At 33.2% G+C, this 17,241-nt stretch overlaps 2 protein-coding genes across 3 annotated transcripts; both read right to left on the reverse strand.

The window, feature by feature from the left end:
- Positions 1 to 1,285: 1,285 nt before the first annotated feature.
- On the reverse strand, positions 1,286 to 2,827 carry HemK1 (HemK methyltransferase 1). Its single transcript, XM_017611569.1, has 3 exons — positions 2,401 to 2,827; positions 1,816 to 2,336; positions 1,286 to 1,750 (listed from the first exon to the last, which is right to left on the reverse strand). Exons 1-3 carry the CDS (start codon positions 2,662 to 2,664, stop codon positions 1,492 to 1,494), a joined length of 1,044 nt encoding a protein of 347 aa, XP_017467058.1. The 5' UTR covers positions 2,665 to 2,827; the 3' UTR covers positions 1,286 to 1,491.
- A 452-nt stretch (positions 2,828 to 3,279) lies between these two features.
- LOC108359636 (KAT8 regulatory NSL complex subunit 2-like) lies at positions 3,280 to 8,124 on the reverse strand. Of its 2 annotated transcripts, none has more exons than XM_017611570.1 (5): positions 7,493 to 8,124; positions 7,236 to 7,428; positions 4,699 to 4,862; positions 4,237 to 4,640; positions 3,280 to 3,645 (listed from the first exon to the last, which is right to left on the reverse strand). In XM_017611570.1, the coding sequence occupies exons 1-5, from the start codon at positions 7,983 to 7,985 to the stop codon at positions 3,463 to 3,465; spliced, it is 1,437 nt and encodes a 478-aa protein (XP_017467059.1). In that variant the 5' UTR covers positions 7,986 to 8,124; the 3' UTR covers positions 3,280 to 3,462. The 2 variants fall into 2 exon arrangements, with proteins under 2 accessions (XP_017467059.1, XP_017467060.1); XM_017611571.1 differs by lacking the exon at positions 3,280 to 3,645 and adding an exon at positions 3,829 to 3,936.
- Positions 8,125 to 17,241: the final 9,117 nt, after the last annotated feature.

Below are 17,241 nucleotides of genomic sequence, written 5' to 3' on the forward strand. Positions count from 1 at the left end.
ATTTGTACAGATTATATATCTGGCAAAGGTCTGTCACTTCAACAATAGAGGCCTTATATTGGATTCATGGCAAATGCTCTTTTGGCTGGTATTAAAAATTGCCTTATTGATAAAAAATAAAATAGGTATGTAAATTTAAAAACCTTATACAGGGATTTTTTTTTCGAATATTAAAGAACTTCAAATCTAATTTTTCTTTTAAAGAAATTGGATGATTGCCTCTTAAGAGGAAATGGGACCGATAAGCAAAGCATAATGAGCAGGTAGTAGGAGACGAGAGGCAGATTTGAATTTGTTCGTACATTTATCTCCCAATATTAGTTGTGTTCCCCAACTTTTCTGAATAAAACCTGTAAAACTGTCAAAAGAAGCCAGAGAACCGAGTACGGGAACGCTTTCTGGTAAATTCCTGTAAATTCTTGCGAGTTAAGGCTTTTATAGCCCAGTTATGCATACTTAGCTTTGCATGAGAGTTGTCACATAAGAATCTGTTAAACGGGCTTTGCGTGTAAGCGGTTACCAAACGCATAGTACTTAATATGCAGAATTCTGTTGGGTTTTGATTTTTACGTAAAAATGGTATAGCAGTGCAAGTGTGCATAACTGGGCTATTAGTTATGCATACTTGGCATTGCATAAGAGTTGTCACATAAGGAATCTGAGCTTTGCGTGTAAAGGCTCTGTTATGCATACTTGGCATTGCTTGAGAGTTGTCACATAAGGAATCTGTTAAATGAGCTTCGCGTGTAAGCGGTTACCCAACGCACAGCATTACATACGTAAAAGTCTGTTGGTTTTTAATTTCTACGTAAAAATGGTATAGCAGTGCATGCAATGCCAAGTATGCATAACAGAGCCTTTAGGGAACGCAGCTTCTTTGTACTTCAAAAAATGTCCAAATATTTGTCAAAAGACGCGAAGCTCATTTAACAGATTCCTTATGTGACAACTCTCAAGCAATGCCAAGTATGCATAACAGAGCCTTTAAGCGGTTACCCAACGCACATCATTACATGTGTAGAAGTGTGTTGATTTTTGATTTCTACGTAAAATGGCATACTATGCAGTGCAGTGCAAAGTATGCATAACTGAGCCTTTAGGGAACGCAGCTTCTTTGTACTTCAAAAAATGTCCAAATATTTGTCAAAAGACTGCGCCTAAAACCATCCTGCGAAAAATTGATTTAAACGCTTTAAAAACATACATACAAAAAATTAAAAAATTTTAAAATCTAATTTTAGGCCCTATCTTTTACAAAATGTCATCACGAAGGCTTTTTTGAATAAATTAAATAAATATGGTATTTATTTAAGATGTGCATTTAAAATATTTTTTTTTTACAATATTTTGCTTGAGCATTAAATGCTTGCTAATTTAATATCACTACGCGCATAAAAGTAAAGCGCTAATTTGCAGAAATATATATATTTCAATGTCCAAATTTTTAGCTTCTATGGCATATCTCTTCGTACGCTTGGGTTCATTTATCGTCTAATTATCACTTTCACGTTTCACCTTTTCAATTTCAACAAAGCGATTGCGTTTATACTGATCTTTGTAACCAGCAATAAAGCGCAAGCGACCTTCATACTGCGTCTCTAAAACAGTTTGTACCATAGGTGGATGGTCTTCTCCCAATTCCAGCCATAGCTTGCCGCCAGTCCTCAAATGTTCACAAGCCAGGTTGAAAACTAGACGAGCAACACGTAGACCATCCGGTCCACCATCCAAAGCATTCAAGTTTTCATAGCTACATAGAAAAAGTTTAGATTACTTTAAAATGTGGACAAAATAAATTATTGTACGCAAACTTACATTACTACTTCCGGTTGCAACAAAGGAAAGTCTTCCGTTTTTACATATGGCGGATTGCCAACTATTAAATCGTAGGTTTCGTTTACCAATTCTGGTGGTACATAGTTGTCTTTTTCCATAGTGTGATGATATACGGTAAATCGTTTATCTAAACCCAGCATTTCGGCATTTTCTCTAGACAACTCTGTTGCTGCTTTACCACGATCAATGGCTGTGCTGCGCACATTTGGAAGTGCATTCAAAATGGCTAGAGATATAGCGCCAGAGCCACAGCCCACTTCAAACATGTTAATTGGCTCATTAATATCACGATGCGCTTCAATTACTTTAGAAACAAATTCTTCCGTTTCAGGGCGTGGAATGAATACAGAAGGCGAAGTCTTCAGAGTCAAGTCCATGAAGTCCCACTCGCCGATTAGATACTGAAGTGGCATACGGGCACAACGTGCCTCACATAATCGCTCAAACTCTTCAAGTTGACTATTAGTAAATAACAAATCGTTGTAATCTTTAACCGTGTTCTGGGCAGATAAATAAATTCCGCACAATTACACAATATATTCTAAGAAAATTTAAGTAACTTACAAATTTTCGACCCAGTACATGTGCTACCAAGCATTTTATATTAAAATCAATATCACCAACATCCGCTTTCCGTAGTTTTTCGGGCCAACCTTCAAGAGCTTTGGTTACCATAATCGATGACGCCTGCTGTGGTTGTTGTTGTTGCTCCCGTGGCGGCGTGGAACTGCTGGTGGCACTAGCTGTTGCATTGATGTAATTGGCATAGCTGGCACGGGAAACCTGGCGCACTTGCTGGCGTAATTGTTGCGCCACCAGCCTAAACATCGTAGATAACTTTTAACGCCTTCTTCCTGTTACGAATTTCCAATTGAAATTTCAATACTGCTTCTTGCCAAGGTAAACCAAATATTGGCGGAAGTCAGCTGTGAGTAATTACTAATTGGATATCCGATATTCGGTATTCACTCAATATGGCGCGTTACAGTGTTGCTTCTTGATTTCCTCTTGCTTTTTTGTCGTCAGGAAGTTTTTTTATTTAAAACTTATTTTTTTTTATTTATAAAAATTACAATGCAAGGACCAAACATAAGTCTTTTGAAAAATTTAAAACTATTCTTGCAGTGTTTCTTTAGAGGAAAATTAAAAATCGAAACAAAATATTTTCTGGCACAAGACGAAGCAAAGGTATGTATATTTGTGAAGGGCATTTTTAATTTCATTCAAATAAATATGCATAAGGTTTAGAAAATCGGTATAACTATTTCAAAACAATCATAATTTACTTTTTAAACCACCAAGCATGCATTAGGGGCGCTTTAAAATGTCTAGAAGATTACTATAGCGTGTCCAATTGCCTGCTACATTGAGCTAGGCTCATTTCAGTATCTGCTGTACACAGAAATCACTTGCCTTCTGCTGTCATCGAAACATTAAAAAGTCAAAATTAAAATCAAACTATTCTTTATTACATAAATTGCTCAGTCGAGCTTAAATAAAAATCCATTACAAATTATGGAATGCTTTTTAATACCTTTACTACCCCCCAACAACTGCAGACATTTTACTAAGCGAGGTTCTAGCAGTGGAAATATTATTCGGTTATAGAAGTCTAACACTAGTAAACTATTTACTGTTCTTTGAAGTTAAAACGTCGTCCTTACTATCATGTGAGATAGTGATATTTCTACCAGGCGAAATGGCTGCGGCACTCTCAAATTTGGAACTGTCCAGCTCTGCCGGAGGAGCTTTATCGTCGATACATTCCGGTTTTATCTCATCCTCTTCTTCGGTTTCGGACTCGTATTTCTGCAAAGATAAGTGGTGAATAACAAGATTAGAGTTTTATTTTAGACCAGAACAAATTTTACATTTTACTTAGCGATAATTTCCATTAATCGGGAGTGCATTTTTTGGTTTTGAAATATGTACTTAAATTTGACTTGATTTTTAGAAATTTCATATATTTAATCATACAAGCAATAATTGAATTAATGAACAATTCATGATAATAATAATTGATTATCTTCAGCTCAGTCTTAAATTACCCTTTCTCCTGTTTTGAGCAGTTTAAGCAGTTGGAGCATATTTAGGGTAATCCTGTAAAACGAAGGAGAACATACAGTGATTGACAATGAAGCAAAATTAGGTTTTTACAAAACAAACCATACACATTTGTATACTGTCAAACAATGCACAAAATAAAACGTAAGCAAGGATAAAGAAACAACGCCTGTATTTTCATTTAAATAATAAATCCAATCAAGCCAAATTTACTAACTATATAAAACTATTATAATGAAGCAGTAAATTACTAACACTTTCAAAACAATATGCGACAACTAACACGAAGTTATTTATAAAGCTAGTAAAGCTAAATACTTATCATTCGAAACACACCTTCTGAATATATTGGCGACGCGTTGTCATGGTCAAATGCAAAATGCAAGTAGATGCATCGTCAAAGATGCACGGTATTGCCTCCTGGCAAACAACGCCACTTTTTTCCACCTCACAGGCACGGAAAAGTATCTGTTTTTTATCTTCCAAAATGTGCTTGCGACAAAATTTGCAACATGGCATTGCTCGTTCACCGCACTTCACACCACCTTCAGTAAAAATACATTTGTTAAAGCTGGGTAGCCTATACGCAGAGCCTTCGGTTGCGCGGGAACGTTTCTCTTTGAATTTCTTATACATCAGTGATTCAACGCCATACCGGCGATGGTACGTATTAAGTGCCTTAAGTTGATCATAAAGTTTACGCTCACTCGGTGAGTCTTTTAGCTGGTCGTGAATACTACCTGAAGTTTCGAAAAATGCAATTTAGACAATATAAAAAAATATAGGATTACTACTTACAAAGTATTTCACGTTCTTTGCGTAAGGCAAGTAAATAGCGCCGCCGGCGTTCTTTAAGTACCTGATGCAAATGGTTTATTTGGTCAATATAGAGACCCTGCAACTTGGTTAGCTTTGCTTCTGAGATACGTATAGCCTCTTCTCGTGTATAAATGCCGGCATGTCTACAAAAATTTATAAAAAATGAAAAAATGAATGAAAAAACAAGTAAGAAAGACTAAGTTCGGGCGGAGCCGAACATTAACCCGACGCAAGTATTAAATATATGTTTTCCACCTTTCCGAAAGCTACCGCTACATGATAAGCCGGGGTGTACGTTCCCACGACAGTCGGGTCTACGTAACCGGAACGACCCAGATTTATATCTGGCCAAGGACTGTCACTCCAGCAACACTCCCCAAAAAGTCTTTGGGGAGTTTGTATGCTGTTACAACAACAACAACAACAAGCCGGGGTGTATAAATATTAAGTAAATTAGCGTCCTTCAATTTCGAAATATTGAAATTTCAAACATTTCTGAAATTTACCGTTATATGAAAAGCGGCCGAAATTTTAGTCCGATTTCAACAATTTTCAACGGTTTGCTTTTATGTGGCAAGCACAATAACCATACCGAGTTTGGTACAAATTGCTAGAACGGTTAGCGAGATATATATATGTGATCATAAGTGGGCGGTGCCACGCCCATTTTCCAAAATTTTATCATAAACGTAAACGTCTTGGTAAAGAATTGTTGCAACCATCAATTTCGAATAAATTAGCTTTAATATTTAATGATTTGTCGAGGATTTCGTATTTCTCTAAATTACCGTTTTATGGAATGTGGGCGTGGTTATTGTCCGATTTTAAAAATTTTCGGCCGTTTGGTATGCTGTCCCAGGGCCAACAACTGCGCCAAGTTTGGAAGAAATCGGTGCAGCGGGTGTAACCATAAGTGGGCGTGGCTACGCCCGTTTTCCAAAAAATTTTAATATTCTTATTTTTCGTCTAACAGTCATTGTAAATATCAATTTTGAGTGAATTATCTTCGGTAGTTCCTAAAATATCGCAGTTTTCGTATTTCTGAAAGTTACCGTTATATGGGAGGTAGACGTGGTTATTGCCCATTTTCAATACCATCCGTCCTATGCCCAAAAGAAGTGCACTTACCAAGTTTCATTAAGATATCTCAATTTTTACTCGAGTTATCGTGTGCACAGACGGACGGACAGACAGTCACCGCTTAATCGATTTCTCTTTTCATTCTGATCATTTATGTATACATTTGTTTATATCTATCTCGATTCGTTTTGCCTGTTACAAACAACCGTTATGTGAACAAAGTTATAATACCCTTGTGCACAAGTGCGCTCGGGTATAAAAAAAATAGACGGAGGAAGAAATATATATGTATGTATGTAATTACAAGTCATCATCAACGCATAGCTCTAAATATTTTCGGAACTGTAGTTTTGGTAATACTTATTTCCTTAGTTAACTCTCCATATAGGGAGTGCTATCCTGAACTCAAAAGCCATATCTTAAAATATATGAGATATTGGCCCTTATTATGAGTTGCATTCGATTTTCGATCTTCGCTGGTTATCGAAGATCGAATGTGAAATTCGTATTATGAGCTATGCAACCGTGTGTCGAAATTTTCGTTGAGTATCGAATTTTCTGTCGAACAGAATTTTGCTTTCGATGGGGTAGCGAAGTGTTAGAAAATTGTGAAAAATGTATGATTTTGCATTCGTTTTCTTATTTCCTGGCGGGAAGACACTAATTTTAAACAATTTTTTATCAATTTCATGCAGTTTTAACGTCGTGAATACAAAACACAAGCTCGAAAGGCTGCTTCTACTTGTGCAGGAAAATCCCAATACTCAGTTGGCACGATCTCTGAGAACAAATCATAGAGCTGTGGCTAGTTTTAAAATATTTTAAATAGATTTGGCTCACAAACGCCTCTTTAGACAGTCGGAAGTTTTTAGTAAATCTGTAAACAAATTTCTTAAATATATTTTATGTCAAAATATATTGTAAAGACTACACTTAAACTCTCTTAAACATTTACTACTCCTGGTCAGTTCACTAAACTCTCATCCTTTGACTAATCCTGGAACCCCAGAACTTCGTTGTACTATTTTTTACAAACTTGCTTTCTTTTTTATTTCATATTAATTTGCACAAATTTACATAAATATGTATAAGCACACTATTTAGTTTGCTCGGTTTGTAAACAAAGCTTCTCAGCGGTGAAAAATATGCTATTGTGAACAACATAAACCAGCAAAGTTCACAATAGCGCTATTCTTCATCGAATGAGCGCCATAATACCAAATTCGTTCGATCAGCACTTTCGACCACAGTCGAAGATCGAATGTAACTCATAATAGGGGCCATATTAACATCTTTAGTACAGACCTCTACGCCATTATCTATGTAAATTTAAAAGCTTTTTTTCTTCTTATCAAACAATTTTAATTTGGCCAATAGGGCGTATGACATTGATCGTAACGAGCTGCAAATTTTAATACTTATTTTAGCATTCTTACTTGAGTACATCCTCATTTTGAGAATCAACGCTTTCATCGTCCGATTCCTGAAACTCAAATCCGCGAGCGGTGTTATTAATGCTGGGCGGGTCATCCACATCGCTTGAGCTGTCTGAAGCGTAATCCAAAATGCGTCGTTTTTTGTGCAGACCCGATAATGCAGTGTCAAGGCTATTTATTTGATCGTGTGCGACTGTAAGTAGATTTATTAGATCTATGTATTTTCGAATCAAACTTAATTCTTTATCTTCACTTACCAAATGGTGCGACATGCGGTGATACCACATCAATTTCCTCATCTTGATCATCATCCATCTGATCCCATTGATTAACCTCCACGTTAATATGATGGGCTAAGCTATTTAATAGTGCTTCATTTGTATCTGTACGCTTTAATTTGCCTACAGAAGCATGCGTTTTCTGAAGTTGTGCTTGACGATTATGCTCAAAACAAAGTGTTGTCATGGCTGGATCTTTTTTAAGATCATGCTTCTGTAAAGCATTTGTACATTTACGCCCATTCGGATAGATGTAGGTGCACTGCCGGAAATTTCCACGGGGATCACGCAAAATATGACGCATACAATATTCATGGCCATCAACTCTCGGTAGTGAACATTCATAAGTGGGATTAGAGCAACTTTTTGCTTTGTTTTCAATTTCCTGATGCAATTGTTCACGTAGTTCTTGCAGGCTGCCGCCATAACGCAAAAATTGGCGCTGACGCATATGTGAACAACTGGCTGCCATTACAACAATCGAGATATTATATTGAATTATTATTGAGCTCTTGCTGTACACTCTGTAGGTTTTATTAAAACGTTGTATTTTAATATCGTCTGCTAACGTTTACAAATTGCGAAATTGAAAATACATACATAGGTATGTGAAAAGCATTTACATATCGAAAATAGTCGATTTTTCTTAGTCGCCATATCGATTTTGCCTATAGTGTCTATACACCCAGTCTACACCTGACATTTGTTGGAAGTATGGGAAATTGAGGAAGCGAGCAGGAATGATAGAAGAGAAGATTGAGCGTTGAGCTTTGCTGGGACGTCATGAAGGAAACAGGGCGAACAGCAGACAAAGAAAAATTAGCAAAATGAAATACAAATGATAAACGAAATTGCGAACATTCACGTAAAATTGTGAAATAAAAAATATTTGTTAGTTTATTATGAGAAATATTAGAAGAAAAAAGTTAAGTAAATGTGCCAGGCATATATGTGACGAAAAGCAACCCAAAGTTGCCTAATTAGAAAAACGGTTTACAAAAATATCTTAATAAAATCGAAGTGATTTTGTGTTTTCTATTATAAATTTTATTGCTATTAAGATTTTTTATTTTATTTTATTTTATTATATATTACTGCATATCAAAAGTTAATTAAAAAATAATAAAAACTAGTCATTGAAACTCGCCACCGCGTAGACGCAAGTGAACCGCTGCGACGAATCGCAACATTTTGTGTATATAGGGCGCTGCAAAGCCGTTCCCGGAATGTTTCTTTATTATTGTATTGACAGCATTTCATCACAATGATTTCGTTTCTGCTCCAAGCAGCCTCCTTTAGCAAGTTAATTAATCAATCCAGCTGAGATGCTGCGGCAGTTTGCCGCAGCAGCCTTAATTGCAAAGCAATGGAGTGCACTAAAACGTTTGCTGCAATAGCCTCAATTGCAAAGCTATGGAGTGCAGTAAAAAGTTCTCTCTATTCTCTAATATATTAGATGAAAAATGCAATATTTTCGCATTTAGCAAAATTAAAACACGGTTTTCGCTGTAAACTGAACTGTTTTGGCAGTCTCAACTCGTTCGTATTTTCGCTCTATTCTTTGTTTACTTGTGGTACACAAATGTCAACAGCCAGGACGGCGCAATCTTGTACTATATCATTCTTGGTATAAGCTCTGATATATATTGCTCTTGAAGAGCAATGCGCTGTCTCCATTGGGCAATTTATATTCCAACAAATGTATCAGGTATACAGCTATACAGTTCAATGCGGGCATGAACGTGAACTATATAGTTTGACTAATAACTTCGTTATTACTTCACCTCTTGCAATAGTTAATATATCAAAAGATAGAGAATTAAAATATCTTTCAGAATTCTAGAATTAAAAGGAATTTCCACTGTATAATATCCATATTTTACAAGCTCACACTCAATTGTGTGCGTATGCAAAACAATCGCATGTGAACCACAAGTTTTGACAGATATATGTGAGCGTGCATAAATACAAATGGAATTATTTGCCTTTGTGAACGTTCACACTCACGCTCGCATTGAACTGTGTAGCGAACTTAAACTTTATACTGTGGAGACAGGCAATTAAATGAAGCAATTTTTTGACAAGCGATAATCGCCTGCAAGCGATTTTGAATACCATTTACACGAGCGATTATTCTTGAGCAATGATGAATCGCCTCATGTAAGGCCAGCTTAAAGAGCCAAAGCGGCACACAAGCTGTTTGCCAAATATGGCGAAATTTCCTTTTGCTTCAAGGCACTTGTATTGTGTATGGGGGTCTTGGAAGGTTTGACAACCCGCTTATGGGAAATATGAACAAAAATCAAAGTTTTTTTAATTTTCTGGCCACTATGTGGGCGTTAGATCAAACCGCTTGCGTTGTGTGTGATAAAATCGCCTCATTCGCGACGGAATTTTTCCCCTAGTGAGGACGTACGAGAGAAAGAAATGAAAGAAAATCAAATTTTTTTTACATTGTGAATGATTCACGATTTCTGCACATTGGTCGTCCAATCATAGTTGCTTCATCGTCACAATTATGATGCAACGATTACATGACGACTACACTTTCGCACACTTGGGTCAAACGATCATCTGTAGTGTGTTTGACAACCAAATTGTAAACAAAAAAAAAAATTGCACTCTGATAATGCGTGTTGAAAAGTATTTAATTATTTGTTTCAGGGATTCTTATGAATTTGAAAGTATTTTCGGTTATTTACATGTGTGAGCTGAGTGTGTACACATACAAAATAATCAAAAATTCGCAACCAAAATCTTGAGGTTATGTTGAAGTTGTCAGAAGTTACCATTTTTTACTAGAAAGCAATCCCGTAATTTTCAGTGTAACTCTCTCGTTCTGAGTGAAATTTAATTTTTTGACAGTTTTACTAGTTTTAGTCCGAGGAACACAGGATTGGACCTAGTGTTTGGCGAAATGGGAAAGGTGTGTTCTTAATTAGCCAAATAAACCACAACAGCGGTTTGTCAAACATGATGAAATTTACCTTTACATAGTTCAAACTTGTTGTGTAGTGTATTGGGCGGTTTCAACGTTTGACAAACCGCTTGGAGGATATTCGAAGAAAAATCAAAATTTTTAGATTTTCTGGCCGCCATGTTGCGGTTTGGATCAACCGTTTGTACGATATATGGCAGAATAGCCTCATTTGCAGCAAGATTTTAATCGAGTGCGGTCATATGAGAGAAAAATGGAAGAATACCAACTTTTTACATTGTGAGCCGGGAGAAAACGAAAATTCTCTGTGTGAACTAGTGATGATTGTATGGTATATGGCGATATGAAAAAATAAGGTCTGAAGTAAGTGTAAATGGCGCTTAATTTGTAAGTTTCTGCTAATTTTCTGTTCTCATACTATTCTGGATATTTTATCTTTTGAGAGAACGGATGACATTTCACCGGAATTTCGCTGCTTGATATTTTTACTAGAGATTTTAAACGAACGTACCTTATACCTTGGTAATGAGCCGTATTTTTGAATTTGAAGGAAAAGGATTAGAAATAGAAAGAAAGTTCAACACAGGATTTTAATATTTATTTTCATTTTCATATTTTTATTTATACCACTCCGTTTAATTTCATCTTCAGAATTCTACCTTAACACATTTCATTACACTTTAGCATTCGTTTTCATAAATCTATAATCATAATACATAATACTTAACGCGATGCAACATTTTATTCGTTTTTTTTTAATCTTTCTTGTTATTACAAATCTAAATAGTTGTATAGACTTTATAAAAAGGGAAATGTAGTTTTTTGACAATTTGTTTTTGGAAATAAATAATTATGAAAATACCATATATGCATGCATGTAAGGTGAAGAGATCACCGGCGAGGAAAAATTAATTAATATTTTTTATATGAATTTTATTTGAAACTTAACTATTTTATTTGCCGCTTAGTTTCTGTGAAAGGGGTGCACCTAGCTGTCATGGTAAATTTAGAATTGATATTAATATACAACGGAAATTACAGAAATTTTAGTGATATCTGAGGCGAACATTGAATTGCCAGGCATTCATGTTTTAGTTGAAGGATACAGGCCAATATACAACATTTACAGTGGCGGACAAAAAAGAACTGCTAAAGGCAGCGTCACACGATTGGTACATTTGTACAGATTTGTTCCTTTTTTGTATTGGTAATAGCCCAAAAAAAATTGGGATGAGAATTTTTTTTGGATTGGTACAATACAGCGAACTTATATTGAAAAATTTTAACAAATAGTTTTTCTTGATTGGCATAAAGAAAAATAATTGTGTATTCACACGATTGGGATACGATTTGCACCAAGTTTGACATTGCCTTAACAGCAGTGAGTACAACCAAATATGGTTAAAAATGCATATGAAATATTGGTTGGACGCAGGATAAGTGATAAAATATTTATTTGATTTGATAAGTCATTTTAAACTTATGCACAGCGTCCATTAATTATGGAAACGAGTTTTCTTCAAAACAATAAAAATGTGTATGTAAATAAATATTTATAATGTTATGGATTTTAATTTTCAGTATTCAGTGCTATCACTGAATCCGTCGTAGCTCGATTTTTCGTGAAATCTACGAAAATTCTATCACTGAATTCGAATAACTACGAACGTAGCGTATACTTTGAATACACATGTTCGTCGTGATTCGGATTCAGTGGAAGTATTTTCGTAGATTTCACGACAAATCGGACTACGATGGATTCTGTGATAGCAGAATTTTTATCAATACTTTACAACTCTTCTAATATGATCTCTATGTGATTATTTTATATACGATAAAATGGCTTTAAATGTTACAAATTTTAATTATATATTTTTTTGTGCTACATAATTTATACATGGGCTTATATTTTAAAATGGCTGTCATAACATATTGTTTTTTATATTAAGCTGCAATTATAAGTTTCTTATTTGTATTGATTAATGTATTTAAGTGCTATATATTCTATTTCAATTATTAAATACTAAAGCGTTATTGCACTTAAACTTGACTTATTAACTAATCTTCACTTAAATTTACAGCTTATAACTAAGCTACATTACATAGTATCGCTATAACATACTTATTCTATATGCCTCATATTTAATAATTTTATATAAGTACATTTATTACGCTTTATTTTTTTGTTAAATACTTTGTCAAATCCTACTTATACAACACTTTAACTACATACATATGTAATTATACATCATACTTATATACGCGCTTGTATGAGTAGAGTTAGCCTAAATATTTTAAACTTAACTTACTTTCTAGTATTTCAACGCTCAGACTTAAACTTTTGCTGTTGATATATGTATGTTTTGTATTCATTTATTTAATAAACCAATTATATACTACATATGCATGAATAAAAATTAATCTTTTGTTCGCTCCGTAACACTTGCTGGCATTGTCAGTGTTGTTTCTTTTAAATTCTTTATATATATATATTTTTTTTTGAAACACTAAACTGAAGTTACGTACCATAATAAATATCTGTTTTGAAGACACCACCCTACTTATAATATTTTTATTTATATTTACGAGCAATGTGCTTTATACATTTACTACAATAACTTTCATAAATCTATAATTCTTATTTTCAAAATACGCGAAACTTCCATACGACTTTTCATCATCGCAATCAATTTCCAAATTCCACTCCGGGCCTTCGTTAGTTAATTTCCATTGTACGGACTACCATTCGCTAAATATTACTTTTTGTTTTCCTTTGTTTTTGACATTCTAGTTTATAGCAATATTTTACAATTTCTCATTTTTATTTATAGATTTCTTATATTAATTAAACCCTATTTGCAGTTTCACTCCGATTTTCTTAACTTTACATATTCCAGGCATTCATTATCTCAAACACTCTGCAATCAATTATGTATATTTAACTATGCAATTACGTGTATAATCGCATAAAATTAAGACGAATATTTATTATATGTTTTTTAAAATTTTTTTAAATTTTACCATAAAATATCAGAATACGCAAACTCAAAAATCGTTATTTTAAGGCGAATTTATATAAGGTGGTGTCTAGTAGACAAGGAGAATTTATACAAGGTGATGTTCGCAGAACAAAAACAAAAATTAAAAAAAAAAACAAATTATACGTTCATTGACAATCAGTACAAAACAAAATTACAATAAATACATAATTTTGACAAAAGGTAAAAATTCGCCATGAAATCAGCGGCTCCGGTAACATCACTTTGTATAGATTCGCCTTGGCTACTAGATCAGCTGATTTTGTGTGTATGTTTCGCCTTACCGCTAAGAATGCCAAAATTGAAATATTTTGTTCAGATTTATGCACACACTCTTACAGATTTTGGCAGCTCACGCCGCAAAAACAAAATATATGTAAATTTGTTGTTTGTTCTCACCTTACATGAATACACCTTCGATCCTAAAGCGAAGTGCACATTAGCAACACAAAAACTTGACCGAACGCCGTATTAACAAGTACGGTGTAAAGATCCCTATTGAAATCGTGTTGCGCAACCGTTTCCTAAATTTCAAAACATATTAGAGGTCTCCACAGTAATTTCGGTAGTTAAAGACCTGTCTCCACCGGAACACACTGATGTTGTTATAACCACGTAAAAAATATATTGCCAATCGAGCCCGCTTATTGGCAGAGCTTATTGCTTGGTATATATTGCAGGTAATCTGGTAGTTTGATAATCATATTTTCATTTGAAAGAAAGAAATTATTTATAATTACGTTTTAGGAAACTATTCAGCAAGTTTTAGAGGATTTAAATGTTTTAAAAAATTAAAATAGAGAGAATGTTCTCTGGTGGCGTCATGTGACAAATGCTTATATCACGACATAAAAACGATGTTTGCCTGTGTAGTTCTGACGTTAGGTAAACTGCTAGTGATTGTCCTTTTCAACTTACTTTTGCATGACTGTTAAATTGTGTTTATCAACAGCTGATTTGTAGCATTTTCTTATAAAAAAATAAGTTGTAACAGAAAATTTAATGAATTTTACTTAGCCCTATGCTTTAAAATTTAATAAATACCGAACAGTTGATTGCAATTTACCCACTACCAGAAAACTTATTAAGCCCGACTCCACGATAATTCGATAATCGACAAACCGACAACAAAATAATTTTACACAAACAAAATACTTGACGAAAAACTACTGAGTACCGAGTAACGAAGTACCAAGGTCGGTGTGAAGACCCCTATTAATATTTATGTTGCTTGTCGCAATCGTTGCCCTGTGTGTAGTCTGCATAAGTTTCTTTCATCCATTAGGCTGCATTTATATGGGTTGGTTTTCAAGGTGATTCAACATTGCTCAACGAAAATCACTCGTGTAAATGGCGAATTAAAAATCGGTTGCGTCAAAGTAGATTATCGCCTCATGTAAATGCATATTTATGCTACTCTAGTTAAAAAATTGAAGTTATTTTAAAACATCGTCCATTATAATTAAAAAATGCTTAAAATAATAAAATTATGAGACAAAAAGACATTTGTGCAAAAAAAAAATCAAACACAAAATTTCCATTAAAATGGGTTCATTTTATTTGAAAAGTTATAGGTAATATTTTTTTTTACAGAACCATAGGTATATGTACATTAACTTAAAATATAAAAAAAATATTTAACTTAAATTTTCTTAATATAGAACTTAAAATTATTAAGGCAAAGTATTGCTTAAGAACATTAAGGACGTCGTATTGAATGTTTTATTATGCCGAAATTCACTGAACATTAAATAACCAAAAAATTTAATGACGAATTAGGTCATAAAAAATGTTGCCGGTGCGTTAAAATAAAAGCCATTAAACATGTGGAAACATACCATTTTTTAATAATAAAAAACGGTTGGCTATTTTCGTAATTTCAATGGCTAGTAAAGATTCGGCCGTTAGAAACAAATTGGGCAAGCTTTGTAAAAAAGTATTAAAGCAAAAATCAAAATTTTTTTGGTTAAATCAATGAGGAAAACATAATGCTTCTTGACTTTTACCATAGAGTTAAATTTACAAAAACTAAACTATACTTAGAATGTCTTTAAGAAAAAATTTGTATTAAAAAGACTTGAAAAGACTTGTTTTTAGCAAAAATACTCTGACCAAAAAAAATTTTATTAAATAAGATTCAAGATTCATACAAAAATACCCCAAGAAAATTAAATGACAGCTTATATGTACATTACTTTCAGTAAAATTTAGAAAATAGTAAATTAACATGCCGCTGTTTTGTTGAAAGATATTTTTTTAAAACTTATTATTATTCTCTAGGAAAAATTCTTTAAGTGTTCTTCATGATCCATGTAATAAATTAAAAATTATTATAAAAAAAAAATATTTTTTTTTTATATATTTTTGTGTGGTTAATCTATAAAATGCCGCTAATTATAATTTCACTTATGCCGGATTTCAACTGGGCATTAAATGACTACAAATTTGAATGATATTAAATAAAAAATAAAAATCATCTATGCTGAACTTCCCTTTGGCAACAAAATGGCGAAACATTTTTTACCATGGCATAACTGGTATTTAGAAACAGACTTTTATTTTTCGCGTAATTTTAACGAAACGTTTTTGTAATGGACAAATTTGTCATAGTTTTTTTTTTGTCTTTTAATGTCCGGTGGAAATCCGACATAAGTCTGTTTACATGCCTTTTGCTTAATGATATAAACTTTTTCTTCATTTTTGTCATTCAATATCTGTGAAAATTCGACATTATGCTGAACTTCCACTAGGCATTGAAATGAGAAAAATTTGTGCCATTTAAAAAATGCCATGTGGAAATAAACTTTATGACTGACAAAATATTCTTTAATGCAAAACTTTCTCGTAACAATTTCTGTAATTTAATGCCAAGTGGAAATCGAGCATTACACAAAATTGCTATCACTTTATATAATAAAAATTGTGTAACGCAAAAAAGTATATTTATTAAAAATAATGCCATCTTTAGTATGTGTGTACAAAGAACCAAAAATAAAAGTTAATAACTCAAAATTGCTAAAACAAACTAGTTCCTTCTAGTTACTGCTACAACTCACTATTATTTATTGCATTTTTTTTTGTTTGTTAAAGATATTCTAGTTAATTTTCTATTTCCTTTTGTTTTTATTTCTACTCTTGTATTCTCTCTACCTTTACAAAATCTTATCGGTTTCATTTCAAGTCCTTACAAAGTGATTGTAGCGGAAGAGCTGCCTGGTCGTTGTTTGTTGTTTGTTTTTTTTTTTTTTGTAATTTATTGATGAATTATGAGTTTGGATTGGTTGTTGGGTGAATATAGAGGGTGCCATATTTGTTCGTTTATGTTTTTATGGAGTTTGGTAGTCAGAAAATATAATTTTATATTAAAAAAAATGGTGACTTAAACTTCAAAAATTATTTCAAAATAGATTAGTTAAAATGTGAAAATTTTTGCATCTATTTTAATTTTACTTTCACACAAATTTGTAAAAGATATTCAACTTTTTAATCTTATAAAAAATAATGCACTGCTAATATTTATAAATAAACTTACTGACTTTTGTTATGAGATTCAAAAGGTTAAAAATAATGTTAATTGCTGCCATAGTTATTTAATTGCCTTTAATTAATTTTTTTTAAATTAATTTGTGTTAGTTTTTAGGTAAAAAAAATGCTTAAAAAAAGCATAAAACAATATTTTTAATTGCTTTGTAAGTACATGGTAAAACTAAATTAACTTATAGCACACAATGATCGCTAGTTTAAATTTGCAA

This window comes from Rhagoletis zephyria, unplaced genomic scaffold (assembly GCF_001687245.7).
Source record: "Rhagoletis zephyria isolate East Lansing unplaced genomic scaffold, Rhagoletis_zephyria_1.1 Rzeph_scaffold_00426, whole genome shotgun sequence".
Lineage (NCBI taxonomy): Eukaryota > Metazoa > Arthropoda > Insecta > Diptera > Tephritidae > Rhagoletis > Rhagoletis zephyria.

Coding starts and splice junctions, on each gene's coding strand:
- HemK1 (XM_017611569.1), bottom strand. CDS start 2,664: ATGTTTAGGCTGGTGGCGCAACAATTACGCCAGCAAGTGCGCCAGGTT. Junction 2,337..2,400: donor ATGTACTGGGTCGAAAATTT/GTAAGTTACTTA, acceptor TTATCTGCCCAG/AACACGGTTAAAGATTACAA. Junction 1,751..1,815: donor TTGCAACCGGAAGTAGTAAT/GTAAGTTTGCGT, acceptor TTTTCTATGTAG/CTATGAAAACTTGAATGCTT.
- LOC108359636 (XM_017611570.1), bottom strand. CDS start 7,985: ATGGCAGCCAGTTGTTCACATATGCGTCAGCGCCAATTTTTGCGTTAT. Junction 4,863..7,235: donor CAAAATGAGGATGTACTCAA/GTAAGAATGCTA, acceptor AAATTTTTGTAG/ACATGCCGGCATTTATACAC. Junction 3,646..4,236: donor GTCGCCAATATATTCAGAAG/GTGTGTTTCGAA, acceptor TTATCTTTGCAG/AAATACGAGTCCGAAACCGA.